At 43.4% G+C, this 18,498-nt stretch overlaps 1 protein-coding gene across 3 annotated transcripts in view; it reads right to left on the bottom strand.

Annotated features, from left to right (window-relative positions):
• Positions 1–18,498, bottom strand: part of LOC149437508 (class I histocompatibility antigen, F10 alpha chain-like) — a 63,392-nt gene that overhangs the window by 18,326 nt on the left and 26,568 nt on the right. For all 3 annotated transcript variants that reach the window (XM_089660843.1, XM_089660845.1, XM_089660844.1), the window contains one exon: positions 4,892–5,170. In XM_089660843.1, the coding sequence (XP_089516969.1) occupies positions 4,892–5,170 (279 nt within the window). The remainder of the gene's footprint in view (positions 1–4,891; positions 5,171–18,498) is intronic.

The raw sequence follows: 18,498 nt of genomic DNA, 5'->3' as shown, positions 1-18,498 counted from the left end.
CTGTATTAAAACATATTCAATAAAAATGTAAAAATCTAATTTCTTCATGAATTTCAGCCAAAATGTATTCTGTTCCATATTTCTAGTAAAAAGATTCCCATAAGCTGATATTGGTTGGTTTAGTGTTCTAGTTCTAGTGTACAAACTATGGGATATATACTGGGATTTGTATTTATTTCTATACTAGTAATGGAGGCCATCAGCGACTTATAGTGGGACTGCGATATTACGGCGGACAATCTGACACTAACTGACACTTTGTGGGAACCAGTGATCAGTGCTAAAAATATACACTGACACGGTACTAATGACACTGGCTGGGAAGGGGTTAAACATCTAAGGCAATCAAAGGGTTAAATGTGTGCCTAACCCGTGTTCATGTGTACAATACTGAGGGATGTGCTGGATTTTATTTATGGCTTTGCAGGGACACAAAATCCAGCACATCCCTGCTGACAGGACGGAGCACAAACCAATCAAAAATGCACAAGTGTTGCGTTTTTGATGCGGTTTGCATTTTTTAATCTACCCAGCAACAAGTTAATTAAAAAAGAACTAAAATTCAAAAAAACGCAAAACACAGCAGAAAACACATCAAAAATGAATTCTTGATGTGTTTTTAATCTGCTCAGCAACCAGTTGGACAGAAAAATAAAATTCAAAACTCATAAACTGCATCAGAAAACGCATCAAAAATGAAAAAAAAAACCCTGCAAAATAGGCAATGCACAAACTGCATTGGTGTGAGACAGGCCTGAAATGTATTGAAAATGCATCAAAAATGTGCACACACTGCGTTTTTAATCTGCCCAGCAACAATTTGGTAAAAAAATTATTTAAAAATTGCAAACCGCAGCAGAAAAAGCAAAGAACACTGCAAAATAGGCAAAGCACAAACTGCATTGGTATGAAACAGGCCTAAAATGCATTTAAAAGGCAACAAAAACGCACACGTGTTGCGTTTTTGATGCGTTTTTAATCTACCCAGAGACAAGATGGCCACAATTTTTTTTAAAAATCAGAAAACGTGTACATGTTGAGTTTTCAATGCGTTTTGCATTTTGAATCTGCCCAGCAACAAGTTGGAAAAAAAATTTAAATAAGCAAACAGCATCAAACAACACGACAAAAACACACTGCAAAACGGATAAAAGCAAACTGCATTGGTGTATAAAAGGCCTGAAATGCATTGAAAACGCAGCAAAAACACATCAAATACGCACGAGTTGAGTTTTGCATTTCCAATGTATTTTGCATTTTTAATCTACCCAGCAACACACACAAAAAAAAAACCCATTAATAAAACGCATAAAAAAGGCACACGTGTTGCGTTTTTGATGTGGTTTGCGTTTTTAATCTGCCCAGCAACAAGTTGGTAGAAAAAAAAAAAATCAAAAATCACAAACCGCATCAAAAGATCAATAAGAAATGCACACATGTTGCGTTTTTCATCTGCTCAGCAACAAGTTGACGAAAAAAAACGCAAACCGCATCAGAAAACGCAAAAAACACTGCAAAATAGGCAAAGCACAAAATGCATTGGTGTGAAACAGGCCTGAAATCTATTGAAAAAGCAACAAAAACACACAGGTGCATTTTTAATCTGCCCAGAGACAAGTTGGCCAAAAACATTTTCAAAAACCACAAACCGTATCAGAAAACGCATACGTGTTGCGTTTTTAATGTGCCCATCAACAAGTTGGGCAAAAAAAAAAAGAAAATAAGCAAACAGCATCAAACAACACGACAAAAACACACGCGCAGAAAACGCACTGCAAGACGGACATAAGCAAACTGCATTGGTGTATAAAAGGCTTGAAATGCATTGAAATCACATCAAATACACACGTGTTTTCGATGCATTTTTAATCTACTCAGCAACACGGCCAGAAAAAAAACCATTCACACAACGCATCAAAAACGCACACGTGTTGCGTTTTTGATGCGTTTTGCGTTTTTAATCTGCCCAGCAACAAGTTGGCCCAAAAAATTTTCAAAAATGGCAAACCGCATCAGAAAATACACCACAAGTGCACAAGTGTTGCACTTTTGATGCGTTTTGCGTTTCTAATCTGCCCAGCAACAAGTAGGCCCAAAAAAATGTTCAAAATCAAACCGTATCAGAAAAACACATCAAAAACACACGTGCTGCGTTTTTGATGCATTTTGCTTTTTTAATCTGCCCAGCAACAAGTTGGCTAAAAAAAATTCAAAAATTACAAAATGCATCAAAAATGCACACGTGTTCTGTTTTTGATGCATTTTGCGCTCTTAATCTGCCCAGCAACAAGCTGGCCCAAAATTTTTTTTAAAAATCGCAAACCGCATCAGAAAATGCATCAAAGACACACTTGTAAAAAAACGCACTGCAAAACGGACAAAAGCAAACTGTATTGGTGTGAAACAGGCCTGAAACGCATTGAAAACGCATTTCGGGCCTCTTTCAAAACGCATCAAAGACACACACGTTGTGGTTTAATCACGAACCACATTAAAAACGCACAAGTGTTGCATTTTTTATGTATTTTTAATCTGCCCAGCAACAAATTGTCCAAAAAATAAAATTCAAAAATCACAAAAAGCATCAAAAACACACACGTATTGCGTTTTTGATGCGTTTTTAATCTTCCCAGCAACAAGTTGGCAAAAAAAAATTCTAAAATTGCAAACAGTTTCAGACAACATGACAAAAACAAGCATGCAAAACACAAAACGCTGCAAAATGGGCAAAGTGCAAACTGAATTAGTGTGAAACAGGCCTGAAATGCATTGAAAACGCATCAAAAACACGCGTGTCCCTGACCCCTCCCAACAATGCTGCGGATGACAAACACATGGATGTGAACGTGTCCCATAGGAAATCATGTTATATCCACTGTAGTGTGTTTCCGCAAAACGTACTAAAACCGCATAGATGTGAGCCACGCCTTATACAGTATATCTCTGGTGCATGGCGTGTATATCATGTGGTGTGACTACATACAGCCGTGTACATAGAGCCGTGTACATAGAGCCGTGTCTGCACAGTGTAGTATGTGTACTGTATGCAGAGAGTATATAGTGTGTATACAGTGTGGTGTGTATATACAGCGTGTAGATGTAACATATATGATGTATGTAGTGCGGGGTGTATATACAGCGTGTAGATGTAACATATATGATGTATGTAGTGCGGTGTGTATATACAGCGTGTAGATGTAACATATATGATGTATGTAGTGCGGTGTGTATATACGGTGTGTAGATGTAACATATATGATGTATGTAGTGCGCTGTGTATATACGGTGTGTAGATGTAACATATATGATGTATGTAGTGCGGTGTGTATATACATCATGTAGATATAACATATATGATGTATGTAGTGCGGGGTGTATATACGGCATATAGATGTAACATATATTATGTATGTAGTGCGGGGTGTATATACGGTGTGTAGATGTAACATATATGATGTATGTAGTGCGCTGTGTATATACGGTGTGTAGATGTAACATATATGATGTATGTAGTGCGGTGTGTATATACATCATGTAGATATAACATATATGATGTATGTAGTGCGGGGTGTATATACGGCGTGTAGATGTAACATATATGATGTATGTAGTGCGGGGTGTATATACGGCGTGTAGATGTAACATATATGATGTATGTAGTGCGGGGTGTATATACGGCGTGTAGATGTAACATATATGATGTAAGTAGTGCGGTGTGTATATACGGCGTGTAGATGTAACATATATGATGTATGTAGTGCGGGGTGTATATACGGCGTGTAGATGTAACATATATGATGTAAGTAGTGCGGTGTGTATATACGGCGTGTAGATGTAACATATATGATGTATGTAGTGCGGGGTGTATATACAGCGTGTAGATGTAACATATATGATGTATGTAGTGCGGTGTGTATATACAGCGTGTAGATGTAACATATATGATGTATGTAGTGCGGTGTGTATATACAGCGTGTAGATGTAACATATATGATGTATGTAGTGCGGTGTGTATATACAGCGTGTAGATGTAACATATATGATGTATGTAGTGCGGTGTGTATATACAGCGTGTAGATGTAACATATATGATGTATGTAGTGCGGTGTGTATATACGGCATATAGATGTAACATATATTATGTATGTAGTGCGGGGTGTATATACGGTGTGTAGATGTAACATATATGATGTATGTAGTGCGCTGTGTATATACGGTGTGTAGATGTAACATATATGATGTATGTAGTGCGGTGTGTATATACATCATGTAGATATAACATATATGATGCATGTAGTGCGGGGTGTATATACGGCGTGTAGATGTAACATATATGATGTATGTAGTGCGGTGTGTATATACATCATGTAGATATAACATATATGATGCATGTAGTGCGGGGTGTATATACGGCGTGTAGATGTAACATATATGATGTATGTAGTGCGGGGTGTATATACGGCGTGTAGATGTAACATATATGATGTATGTAGTGCGGGGTGTATATACGGCGTGTAGATGTAACATATATGATGTAAGTAGTGCGGTGTGTATATACGGCGTGTAGATGTAACATATATGATGTATGTAGTGCGGTGTGTATATACGGTGTGTATATATAACATATATGATGTATGTAGTGCGGCGTGTATATACGGCGTGTAGATGTAACATGTATGATGTATGTAGTGCGGCGTGTATATACGGCGTGTAGATGTAACATGTATGATGTATGTAGTGTGGTGTGTAGATGTAACATGTATGATGTATGTAGTGCGGCGTGTAGATAGAACATGTATGATGTATGTAGTGCGGCGTGTAGATAGAACATGTATGATGTATGTAGTGCGGCGTGTAGATAGAACATGTATGATGTATGTAGTGCGGTCACCTCTCCTCTCCAGATCTTCTCTCCCATTGTTGATGTGTTTCTGCAGGAACTCTATACATTCATTCTCCAGATAATTCTTGTGTCTCTCCCCCGATCTGACCTCCGGACTGTTCCATCTCTGTGTGGAGATCTGAGCCTCATTCATGGTCGGGATCCAGATCCATCTCTGTGTGTCCAGAGAGGAGAATTCTCTCCCATCATATCCGTGCTGACCATACCCCGCAGTGGTGCCGTCATCTCTCAGCTCACAGCCGTACATCCTCTGGACGATATGGATCCCTGCAGAGAGAAGAGGGAGATGTGAGCCGGTGTGGCGGTAGGATGGAATCTACACTGGGAACCCAGGAAGAGAACGGACATCTCCTCTATACAGAGGACCTTCTACTACAATGTACCGACACCGGGGCGCCCGCCCCTCCCCCACACTCAGCTCTGCATCACACATATACAGGAAAGCTGAGAATCCCAAATCCCACAAACCTTCTCCTGTACAGGACTAGGATGACCTCTGATGGGACCGGGATCCATTGTGAGGCCCGGGGAGGTCAGGGACAGGAAGGACCCGGGAGGGAGACGAGGACTTCCCATGGATCTTCCTTCCAGGTGGTATTTAGGGGGAATCCTCCTATACAGAGATGATATGTTAGTCCAAGGTCACTAGGATGGGATCTCCCACATGGAGGGTCTTCCATCATAGTCCGGAGACCTGCCTTCTGCATTGGAGTACACAGCTCACTGCTGGACACATCCTGTACATAACAATTGTATTCTGGGGCCCCATTAACAGCGCATTGCTGGCGTGATGTGCGGAACATTGCAGAAATATATACCATGTACACTGGATGTACTGCATGTCACTGCACTGCTGAGCAACACACCCGCCTGTGTGAATGAGGCCGTATACATCTGCTGGGGGGACCTGTGTGTGTCATTTCTGGTGAAGCCTCCATCTGTCAATACACACAGCAGACCTGACAGGGGACAGCTCTCCATACTTCTCTATGGAGTCCCCAGACAGGAAGTGAGCTGTGCATGGAGGAGATTCTTCCCCTCACTCTGCATTGTGTCCTGTGTTCACTTACCAAAAAAAAAAAAAGGTAAAAACAAAATAGTTGCTTGCACACGATTGGTTGATTGAAGTGAACACAGATTCCATTTATTTACCAATATTCACTTTGCTGAGTCAAGAAACTTTACATTTTTATCCCCCGAGCAATCTAGACGTTTATCTCCAATGTATGGGGGTCCGGGGTTTAGCTGCAGGAGGAGGGCACGGGGGTCCTGTCCAGGTCCACTGCTGTGGGGGAAGGGCACGGGGGTCCTGTCCAGGTCCACTGCTGTGGGGGAAGGGCACGGGTGTCCTGTCCAGGTTCACTGCTGTGGGTGAAGGGCACAGGGGTCCTGTCCAGGTTCACTGCTATGGGGAAGGGCACGGGTGTCCTGTCCAGGTTCACTGCTGTGGGGGAAGGGCACAGGGGTCCTGTCCAGGTTCACTGCTATGGGGAAGGGCACGGGTGTCCTGTCCAGGTTCACTGCTGTGGGGGAAGGGCACAGGGGTCCTGTCCAGGTTCACTGCTATGGGGAAGGGCACGGGTGTCCTGTCCAGGTTCACTGCTGTGGGTGAAGGGCACAGGGGTCCTGTCCAGGTTCACTGCTATGGGGAAGGGCACGGGGGTCCTGTCCAGGTCCACTGCTGTGGGGGAAGGGCACGGGGGTCCTGTCCAGGTTCACTGCTGTGGGGGAAGGGTACGGGGGTCCTGTCCAGGTCCACTGCTGTGGGTGAAGGGCACTGGCGTCCTGTCCAGGTTCACTGCTGTGGGGGAAGGGCACGGGGGTCCTGTCCAGGTCCACTGCTGTGGGGGAAGGGCATGGAAGTCCTGTCCAGGTCCACTGCTGTGGGGAAAGGGCATGGGGGTCCTGTCCAGGTCCACTGCTGTGGGGAAAGGGCATGGGGGTCCTGTCCCGCCCCACTGCTGGCAGCCTGTTAATCACTTGCACTCCAGAGGATTTACCCCCCCCCTTCCTGACCAGGAATTTTTTACGGCACGGCGCTGCATTATTTTAACTGACAATTGTGCGGTCATGCAACACTGCACCCAAATGAAATGTATGTCCCTTTCCCCCCACAAGTAGCGCTTTCTTTCGGTGGTATTTGATCGCCTGTGCATTTTTTAATTATTTTGCATTATAAACAAAGACCAGCAAAAAAAACATTATTTTTGACTTTTTTCTATAAAACATGTCCAGTAAAAAATTTTAAAAAATCAAATTTCGTTATAAATTTAAGCTATTAAAATGTATTCTGTGTCTGCTAAAAAAAATCCCAATAAGTGTAAAATAATTGGTTTACATGAAAGTTATGTGTTTACAAATGGAGTACACATACCTGTATTCTGGAATTTAAAAAAACATTTTTTATACCAATGGCGGCGATCAGCGACTTATAGTTGGACTGCGGCGGGTTGTCTGACACTGGGGGGGGACTGACTAACTGTTACTGACATCCCCAGTGACACCAATACAGTGATCAGTGCTAATAAAAAGGACTGACATGTACTAATGGCACTGGGCAGGAAGGGGTTAACATCTGGGGCGATCAAAGGGTTAACTGTGTGCTGTGTGTGTTTTACTGTGTTAGGCTCAGTTCACACTAGCTTTGTCAGCAGGCATCAGACAGGCATTTGGGAAGCGTTTTTAACACTTCTCAAACGCCTATGAAAATTCTGCACATGGCAGCACACAGTGCTGTTCACATGGAAGCGTTAGCGTCGCGGCAAAACGGACGCCTCGTTTCGAGTCAGAAGGAGTTGAAGCCTCCCATTCAAGTCTATGGTGTCACTCTGCAATTGCCTGGTAGGTGTTTGCGACATGGCTGCAGAGTGTTAATACCATTTAACTTCATTATAGGCGTTTGTGGTGCGGATTTAACTCTTGGCAAACGCCTATCAACCGCCTCAAAACTGTTCATGGGGCGTTTGGGGAGCATTAAAACCGCTTCCCAAGCGCTATAGAGGCGTTTTGCAAGAGTCAGAAATAAAGTGAAGTGTGAACGAGCCCTAAGAATGCTGCTATGCAGAGCAAAACAAAGCAGTGTGCTGGAGCTGACGGGAGAGATCTGTATTGTTTCCATACAGACCTCTCCTGTCAGTGTTTGTCGATGATCGCCGGGTGCCGGTGGGGAATCTCCGGCCAAGATCCGGGGACCGACACCTCTAGCCACCAATGGCAGCGCAGGTGGGGCGGCCCAGGCACGAGCGCCCCCTACCCGGGAATACAAAATCACGTATATATACAGTCAGGTCCATAAATATTGGGACATGGACACAATTCTAACATTTTTGGCTCTATACACCACCACAATGGATTTGAAATGAAACGAACAAGATGTGCTTTAACTGCAGACTTAAGTCCTTATTTTCCCAAAAGGATTTTCAAAACAATGTTCCAAAATGTGCTTCCACCTAATCACCACGTGAAAAATAATATTGACCGCACTCACCAGATGGAGGTGAGTAATAAGCCTCATAGGATATAAGGGATCCTATAGCCCCTCAGGAGGAACTCAAATCGCCTTCACCCTGCTTAGATACAGCAATCGACTCCACTCTACTTCTCCATGGAATCCTCAATAGTGTGCAAGGAAAGAAAGGCTACATAGTGTAATACTGCCACTCAATACCATATAAATCCATAGAATAAGGACACTCACATGTTTCAATAAAATAACAGGCCTTGTTTAACCGTTAGCCGCCCGGCCAATGGCCGTTTGGCGGCTTGAAAAGCGCTGCAGCTTTCCGGGTGCACGCCATTTGGCGTGCTCCCGCACATGCGCCGTTTGCGCTATTGCAGAGCGGCGCAGCAGCGGGATCTGTCACCGCCCGTGCACCTCGGACACGGCCGATGACAGATCCGAGTACCGGCTCCCGTTGCCGGTACCATGTGACCTGCCGCGACCAATCACAGCAGGTCACATGACAGTTGTATACAATGGATGGCTTCATTCATGATGCCATCCATTGTATACTAGTGCCTAGCTGTGAATGGTCACAGCTAATCACATGCACATGTCATGTGATTAGCTGTGACCAAATCACAGCTAAGCACAAAAAAAAAAAAAAAAAAAAAAAAGCTGAATGAATCGATTTCATTCAGCTAAATGCTTGCTTATAGCAAAGTAATTCTTTGCTATAAGCAAATTGTGTAAAAAAAAAAAAAAAAAAAAATACTGATCACTTCCCCAAAGTAGTACAATGTTACTATGGTAACATTGTACTATTTTGGTCATAGTAAAATATGAAAAAAAATCTTAAAAAAAATAAAAAAAAATGTAATAAAAAATTAAATATAATAAAAAAATAAAAAAAAATTAAAAAAAAAATATAATTTTTTTTTTTTTTCATACTGTCACCAGTCAGTGTCCCTGTTCACCGCCATGCCAGTTATATGATGACGCTGTACTGCACTGGTGACAGTATGTAAAAAAAAAAATAGTGAAAATAATATTTTTCATTTTTTCATTTTCGGAAAAATTATGACAAAAAAATACAACTTCAAAAAACTCGCCAGGCCTCTTATGAAGTACGTCGGACTGTCTACTCTGCAAAAAGGGGTCATTTGGGGATATCTGTACTGTTCTGACATTCTTGGACCTCAAGAAATTAGATTGGCTGTCAGTACTTCAGGATTGATCAATAATCAGATCTATACCATAGTTTGTGAACTCTATAACTTTCCTACAAACTAAATAATACATCCTAATTTGGGTTATTTTCACCAAAGACATGTAGCAGAATACATCTCGGCCTAAATTTATGAAGAACAATTATTTATTTGTAAACTTTTATAACAGAAACAAAGAAAAATGTGTTTTTTTTTCAAAATTTTTGGTCTTTTTTTGTTAATTTAGCAAAAAATAAAAACCCCAGCGGTGATTAAATACCACCAAAAGAAAGCTCTAGTTGTGTGAAGAAAATGATAAAATTTTAGTTTGGGTACAGTGTTGTATGACTGCGCAATTGTCATTCAAAGTGTGAGAGCGCTGAGACCTGAAAAATGGCCAGGGCAGGAAGGTGTAAAATTGCACGGTATTGAAATGGTTAATAGCCTCAAAGGCTTCAAAGGAACAAGTTTCCAAATTGTAAATATAGGGATCTCACGCTTTAAGGATCACTGTAGAGGATGACCAGCTTTCCACCTCAAAAATGGCTGCTTGAACCGCAAAAGTCAGCGTGTGTTCCAAATACCGGAAGTGCGTCAACGCGTTTTGCCCCACCCACAGTTGCTTGAAAACGCCCTGTGGGTGGGGCAAAACGCGTTGACGCACTTCCGGTCTGCCGTCTTCTTGGCCTACGTCACTTCCGGTATTTGGAACGCACGCTGACTTTTGCGGTTCAAGCAGCCATTTTTGAGGTAGAAAGCTGGTCATCCTCTACAGTGATCCTTAAAGCGTGAGATCCCTATATTTACAATTTGGAAACTTGTTCCTTTGAAGCCTTTGAGGCTATTAAACAAGGCCTGTTATTTTATTGAAACATGTGAGTGTCCTTATTCTATGGATGTTTGAAATATTATATATATATTTTTGCACGGACATTTATTTATTTGTGATTATTTTTATTTATTTAATTTTTGCGCTGTTTTTTGTGTTATTTATTATTGGTGGTTTTCACTGGTGCACAGCTGCATAATTGTATACTTTCTTTGATTGGCGCTGGGATTTTTTTTAGTTTGTTTAACTGCAGACTGTCAGCTTTAATTTGAGGGTATTTACATCTAAATCAGGTGAATGGTGTAGGAATTACAACAGTTTGCATATGTGCCTCCCACTTGTTAAGGGACCAAAAGTAATGGGACAGAATAATAATCATAAATCAAATTTTCACTTTTTAATACTTGGTTGCAAATCCTTTGCAGTCAATTACAGCCTGAAGTGTGGAACGCATAGACATGACCAGACGCTGGGTTTCATCCCTGGTGATGCTCTGCCAGGCCTCTACTGCAACTGTCTTCAGTTCCTGCTTGTTCTTGGGGCATTTTCCCTTCAGTTTTGTCTTCAGCAAGTGAAACGCATGCTCAATCAGATTCAGGTCAGGTGATTGACTTGGCCATTGCATAACATTCCACTTCTTTCCCTTAAAAAACTCTTTGGTTGGTTTTGCAGTATGCTTTGAGTGATTGTCCATCTGCACTGTGAAGCATCCAATGAGTTGTGAAGCATTTGGCTGAATATGAGCAGATAATATTCCCGAAACACTTCAGAATTCATCCGGCTGCTGTTGTCAGCAGTCACATCATCAATAAATACAAGAGAACCAGTTCCATTGGCAGCCATACATGCCCACGCCATGACACTACCACCACCATGCTTCACTGATGAGGTGGTATGCTTAGGATCATGAGCAGTTCCTTTCCTTCTCCATACTCTTCTCTTCCCATCACTCTGGTACAAGTTGATCTTGGTCTCATCTGTCCATAGGATGTTGTTCCAGAACTGTGAAGGCTTTTTTAGATGTCGTTTGGCAAACTCTAATCTGGCCTTCCTGTTTTTGAGGCTCACCAATGGTTTACATCTTGTGGTGAACCCTCTGTATTCACTCTGGTGAAGTCTTCTCTTGATTGGTGACTTTGACACACATACACCTACCTCCTGGAGAGTGTTCTTGATCTGGCCAACTGTTGTGAAGGGTGTTTTCTTCACCAGGGAAAGAATTCTTCAGTCATCCACCACAGTTGTTTTCCGTGGTCTTCCGGGTCTTTTGGTGTTGCTGAGCTCACCGGTGCATTCCTTCTTTTTAAGAATGTTCCAAACAGTTGTTTTGGCCACACCTAATGTTTTTGCTATCTCTCTGATGGGTTTGTTTTGTTTTTTCAGCCTAATGATGGCTTGCTTCACTGATAGTGACAGCTGTTTGGATATCATCTTGAAAGTTGACAGCAACAGATTCCAAATGCAAATAGCACACTTGAAATGAACTCTGGACCTTTTATCTGCTCATTGTAATTGGGATAATGAGGGAATAACACACACCTGGCCATGGAACAGCTGAGAAGCCCATTACTTTTGGTCCCTTAACAAGTGGGAGGCACATATGCAAACTGTTGTAATTCCTACACCATTCACCTGATTTGGATGTAAATACCCTCAAATTAAAGCTGACAGTCTGCAGTTAAAGCACATCTTGTTAGTTTCATTTCAAATCCATTGTGGTGATGTATAGAGCCAAAAATGTTAGAATTGTGTCGATGTCCCAATATTTATGGACCTGACTGTATATGTGATTTTGTGCAGCCCTGCCGCCCTGTAGCAGTACTTCTTCTATAGGGCGGTCAGGAAGCAGTTAAACCCAATGAGGCTTTCAGCTGCTTTGTCTGGATGGGGCTGAGCACTTCACCTAGTAATATGTACAATTAGGGCAGAGCCCCCCGGGACACATCTACAATACAAGCAGTCTGTGTTCTGGGCATTCATCCCCGGCCACATACTGCAATAAAGGTAAGTACCACTCGGGGCCCCATCCAGACAAAGCCGCTGTCACACTCTCAAAGCATCTGACAGGCTGCTGGCCGTGGGGCTGGACAGGACACCTCTGCCCTCCACCTGCAGCAAAATGCCAGAGACTCATGACTGGAGATAAATGCCCACCATGTATGACGCCTTAACCAGCCCACAGATGAGTCTTTTTTCCTTTAACCAGCTGATTGAATGAAGAAATATGACTCGATTCCCCCATCTTTACCATTTGAGGTGGATGGGGAATCCTCCCTGCTGAGTTATTGTACTCTGACAGCGGGGAGACTTCCCTGTAGTCAGAATACACTGATCAGCATTGCAGGCTATAGCCAGCAGCACTGATCAAGCAGAAGAAACCTGACAGGCTGTTTGTACAGAACCCAATCGGTAGATCAACTTCTGTACAACCAGCCTGCCCATACATGGGTCCAGATTCGTCCACTCCCTGCTGAACCAGCTGAATTTCGATCCCTGTATGGCCGGCTTTACTGGTGATGGCTATTGTAAGAGATAAGAGATGGGAGATAGAAGTAACTGACTGACAGATAAGGATTCCGGCATTATTCTCACCTCAAATGACAGCTAAACGCACAAGGTGCATGAGGCCTTACGCCAAGTACACACTGATTGAAATTCAACAGGTGCAGCAGGGATCGGCCAATGATCAATCAGTGTGCGGACACTCTCATTCAGCTGAAGCTGATCAATAAATTGGCTTTTGTCAAATGTAACTGCTGGAAAACCTCCACTGATCAGCGGCTGCAGCCAATCAGCTGCATTACAGATCTGTGTATTCTGACAGCGGAGCAGTCCCTGTGTCAGAATCCAATAGCACAGCGGGGGGACTCCTGCCTCCACCTTGCTGGTGTGGAATGCAGGAATCTGTGTTTTCATTCCGCCTGGTTGTTGAACATAAATCTACTGTTGTGTGCCTGGCTTAGGGCTCCTTTCATACAGCATCACCAGACGGATCACAACGTTTGTTACAGCGGAACTAACCCTCATATTATGGAGACTCTGAGCAGGCAGATCTTTATTGCAGAAGAGACATGCTGAGTCTGTACTGAAATAATACCCACTGATCTGTCTGAATGCAGGCTTCTACTGAATGGACACCGAGCTGTGCATGTGCAGCTCAGCTTGCATCCCACCACACTCTGCCTGTGCTGGAATGACCGACTTCTGTGCGCATTCAGGGGATGATGTCATCTCCCACCAGCCAATCAAGAAGCAGAAAACTCAGCACCTGGGGAGAAGGTGAGAGCGGCCAGGGAGGGATGGAGCCGTCACATCACTGGAAGGCAGAGGTGAGCAGAGCAGGGAGGTTAGTTTAGGGATACAACTGATGAATGCGGATTCCAGTTCCATCAGAATACATCACAATACACCTCCGGCTTCACTTCACTTCACTTTACATCAGCTTTTGCCTTTCTTTAGCTGGTGAAGAAAGTAGTCAGAGGCAACAAAATATAAACAAAGAAAATGTTTCTTACCTAAAAACAGACAAACAGAACAGACATAAATGGAGGACATCTGTTTACATTTGTTTATGTCCACAACAATGGAAAAGGACGCAGAACATTTCATTTCCTGCTGCAGGCAAACTGATTTGTCTATCAATAGACCTGCGTCTGTTTACATCCACCCACCCATAGACATACATTGTGCTTCAGTCTGGATCCCCCTGAAAAAATGACAGATGGATTCAGACTGAACACTTGTGTGAACGGCCCTTAGTAAGTCACCCCAAATGTGTCCCATAAACAGAACCACCAAGAAGGGCCACACATACTATAAGCACATCCAGATGTCCCTTTAAAAGCCCCCCAGCCTGCAAATGTGACCCTCCAACTGCCTAGTATGGAGGATAGGAATGTATCGACATTTCCCACAATGCACTGCTCTGGGTATCCTCTCCATAGGGGTGATATGTACTAACACCGTATGACACCTCAGATTTATTGGCCAGTTTCACTTTAGAGATTTTTGGCTATAAAATGATTTCACCCCCCAGAACATTGTATATTTCCTGATAGGAGAGCCCTAGTAGAATACAAAGATGGTAGTTGCAGTTTTAATGTCACAACATATTTGTGGAACTGTTAGGCCTCATTCACACGGGGCGATGACATGCATGTCCCATGCAGGACCCTGTTTTGCCAGCACAGGGATGTAGAGGTGTTGCATGCATCCCTGTGCCGGTTGTCCATTTTTGTGTACCGGGACACACGGTTACACGGACACAGCTGCTGTGTCCCCATGTGACATCCATGCGTGTGAGAGTTCATGGCCCCGAATGCACCCAGGATGAGTTTGGAGACACGCACCCACACCTGCACGGATGTCACATTGGGGGACAGCAGCTTTATCTGTGCAGCCGCTTGTCCCAAAAGACAACAATGGGAGATCAGCACGGGAATGGCTGCAACACCTGAGCCTCCCTGTGCTGGCAACACACGGCCCTGCATGGGGCAAGCATGGCATCACCCGTGTGAAGGAGACATTTATCAGATCTGTATTTTCAGGAAGTCAGTATTTCTGTACATAATAAAAGATGAGGTAGTACAGAGTGTAGTATGAGATAACAAATGTGTCAGCCCTCAAAACTGCGTGCCCCCGCAAAATGGCACAAAATGATGGTGACACCAATACATTATATACAGCACTACGTGTAATATTAAGAAGAAACCCTCAACCTATACAATACCTGTGCAAACAATTATCCACATATTGAAATGTCTATACATCACGCTGAGACGGGCCAGAAAGTGATGTCATCCCGCACAGTACACCTGGAAATGACGTTGTATACACCCGGGAAGGAGCAGGAAGGGACCGCTCAGCATGTAAATTATGGAGCAGGTACCCAAGGACTGCTAATAACCTATGTACATGCACCCTAGTGCTAGGGAAAGAACTTTGTATTGTGATAAAATGTTTGAATGTTTTCCACTATGGCGGTCTCCCTCTATTCCCTCTCTATGTGGCATGAGGTCATGTGGCTGGAACAGAAGTACAAGGAGAGTGCAGTGTTTGCCCCCGGTGGGAAGTGGATGATGCCATAGAAGACCCCGGATAACAAGCACATTATGACTGACCTATAGCGGATGGTCATATAGATCTGGTGGGTTCTCTGTGTTGGTGGTGGGGGATCACTGGAGCACAGTACTAAAACTACACTGTGTTTGTGTGAAGAATATGCACAGAGACCCCTGTATGACATGAACGGCACTGACATTTTATTGAGGCCATAGAGCCAGAATAGAGCTAGAACTGTGGGAAATAGTGGCACCAGATCACTTGTAAGTATGGACGTTTCTATATGTGGATAAATGTTTGCAGTTACTGGATAGGTTGAGGATTCCTTATTAAAGTGGTTGTAAAGGCTCAAGGTTTTCTACCTTCATGTATTCTATGTATGAAGGTAAAAACCGTCTGTGAGCGGCAGCCCCCCATAATACTCACCTAGACTCTTCTTGAACAAGATATGTGCACGAGAGTCTCGGCTATCCCAGGACTCCCTCTGCTGTCAATCACAGCCAGTGAGCAATTGAGGAGAGAGAGGGTGCGGGGCAGAGCTGGGGCTTCGTGTGTGAATGGACAGACAGAGCAGTGGCTCGGGGGTGCGCCTGCTTGGGTGCCCCCATAGCAAACAGCGAGGATCAAGGCTGCTCTGTGCAAAACCACTACACAGAGCAGGCAGGTATGATGTGTTTGTTTGTTTGTTTAAACCAAGCCTTTAGTATCGCTTTAATATCACACATAGCGCTGTATAGAATTTATTGGTGTTAGTATTGAGTGCATGTATGGCACTGTGAGTACAGCTGCTCTAGTGGGTGTTTTTTGTTTCTTCAGTATTTATTTTTCAGTATTTATTTGTTTTAATCTCAGCACTGCTGTACAATATTAAGGATTGAATAAAGGATGGTACCCAGAAATATTAATAGGCAATTCTTTAAATTCCTTTACAGCTGATCAGTTTACACCATAAATGATGGTTCTAGAATTATTTCTCTCACTCAGACGTTTGGGGCAACATACGTGGTGCATTCATAGTTTACATACATGTGTGCACGTTTGCATTTCCAGGTGTGCACAGAGCAATGAGGTTACTTTAAGTTGCTTTACTATATATATATATTTTTTTTTTCTTCATTTATCTTTATTGCTATCACAAGGGGACTATTAACCCCCCATGTGATAGCACTGAGCAGGTGACAGGTCCACTTTATGGAGACATCAGGGGGCTATAAGATTCCTAACCCCTTTCCTTCCCTTCACGTGATCTGTGTTTGATTAGCTGTTTTCCTGACTGTAGTATCCAGGGAAAGAGAGCTTTTGAAGCTGGAAATGCTCAGAACTGAGTGCATTCATCTTCACAGCAGAGAAGATAGGAATGGATATTCCTCCATCCCCTCCTGCTCACCATACTGAAACTGTCTGATGTGATCCTGGGCTCCCCTGCTCCTCCCGGAGGGAAGACCATACTGGCCACTCTGCAAAACTAATCAGACGGTTATACAGCGGGGCAAAAAAGTATTTAGTCAGCCACCAATTGTGCAAGTTCTCCCACTTACAAAGATGAGAGAGGCCTGTAATTGGCATCATAGGTAGACCTCAACTATGAGAGACAAAATGAGAAAACAAATCCAGACAATCACATTGGCTGATTTGGAAAGAATTTATTTGCAAATTATGGTGGAAAATAAGTATTTGGTCACCTACAAACAAGCAAGATTTCTGGCTCTCACAGACCTGTACCTTCTTCTTTAAGAGGCTCCTCTGTCCTGCACTCATTACCTGTATCAATGGCACCTGTTTGAACTTGTTATCAGTATAAGAGACACCTGTCCACAACCTCAAACAGTCACACTCCAAACTCCACTATGGTGAAGACCGAAGAGCTGTCAAAGGACACCAGAAACAAAATTGTAGACCTGCACCAGGCTGGGAAGACTGAATCTGCAATAGGCAAGCAGCTTGGTGTGAACAAATCAACTGTGAGAGCAATAATTAGAAAATGGAAGACATACAAGACCACTGATAATCTCCCTCGATCTGGGGCTCCACGCAAGATCTCACCCCGTGGGGTCAAAATTATCACAAGAACAGTGAGCAAAAATCCCAGGACCACACGGGGGGACCTAGTGAATGACCTGTAGAGAGCTGGGACCAACGTAACAAAGGCTACCATCAGTAACACACTATGCCGCCAGGGACTCAGATCCTGCAGTGCCAGACGTGTCCCCCTGCTTAAGCCATTACATGTCTGGGCCTGTCTGAAGTTTGCTAGAGAGCATTTGGATGATCCAGAAGAGGATTGGGAGAATGTCATATGGTCAGATGAAACCAAAATAGAACTGTTTGGTAGAAACACAACTCTCATGTTTGGAGGAGAGAGAATGCTGAGTTGCATCCAAAGAACACCATACCTACTGTGAAGCATGGGGGTGGCAACATCATGCTTTGGGGCTGTTTCTCCGCAAAGGGACCAGGATGACTGATCCATGTACAGGACAGAATGAATGGGGCCATGTATCGTGAGATATTGAGTGCAAACCTCCTTCCATCAGCAAGGGCATTGAAGATGAAACGTGGCTGGGTCTTCCAACATGACAATGATCCCAAACATACCACCCGGGCAACGAAGGAGTGGGTTCGTAAGAAGCATTTCAAGGTCCTGGAGTGGCCTAGCCAGTCTCCAGATCTCAACCCCATAGAAAACCTTTGGAGGGAGTTGAAAGTCTGTGTTGCCCAGCGACAGCCCCAAAACATCACTGCTCTAGAGGAGATCTGCATGGAGGATGGGCCAACATACCAGCAACAGTGTGTGCCAACCTTGTGAAGACTTACAGGAAACGTCTGACCTCTGTCATTGCCAACAAAGGATATATAACAAAGTATTGAGATGAACTTTTCATATTGACCAAATACTTATTTTCCACCATAATTTGCAAATAAATTCTTTCCAAATCAGCCAATGTGATTGTCTGGATTTTTGTTCTCATTTTGTCTCTCATAGTTGAGGTCTACCTATGATGCCAATTACAGGCCTCTCTCGTCTTTTTAAGTGGGAGAATTTGCACAATTGGTGGCT

This window comes from Staurois parvus, unplaced genomic scaffold (genome assembly GCF_062004578.1).
Source record: "Staurois parvus isolate SC_StPar_1 unplaced genomic scaffold, SC_StPar_1.0 ptg001284l, whole genome shotgun sequence".
Lineage (NCBI taxonomy): Eukaryota > Metazoa > Chordata > Amphibia > Anura > Ranidae > Staurois > Staurois parvus.
The sequence above is the reverse complement of the archived record's forward strand: the minus strand, read 5'-3'. Positions and strand labels throughout refer to the sequence as shown.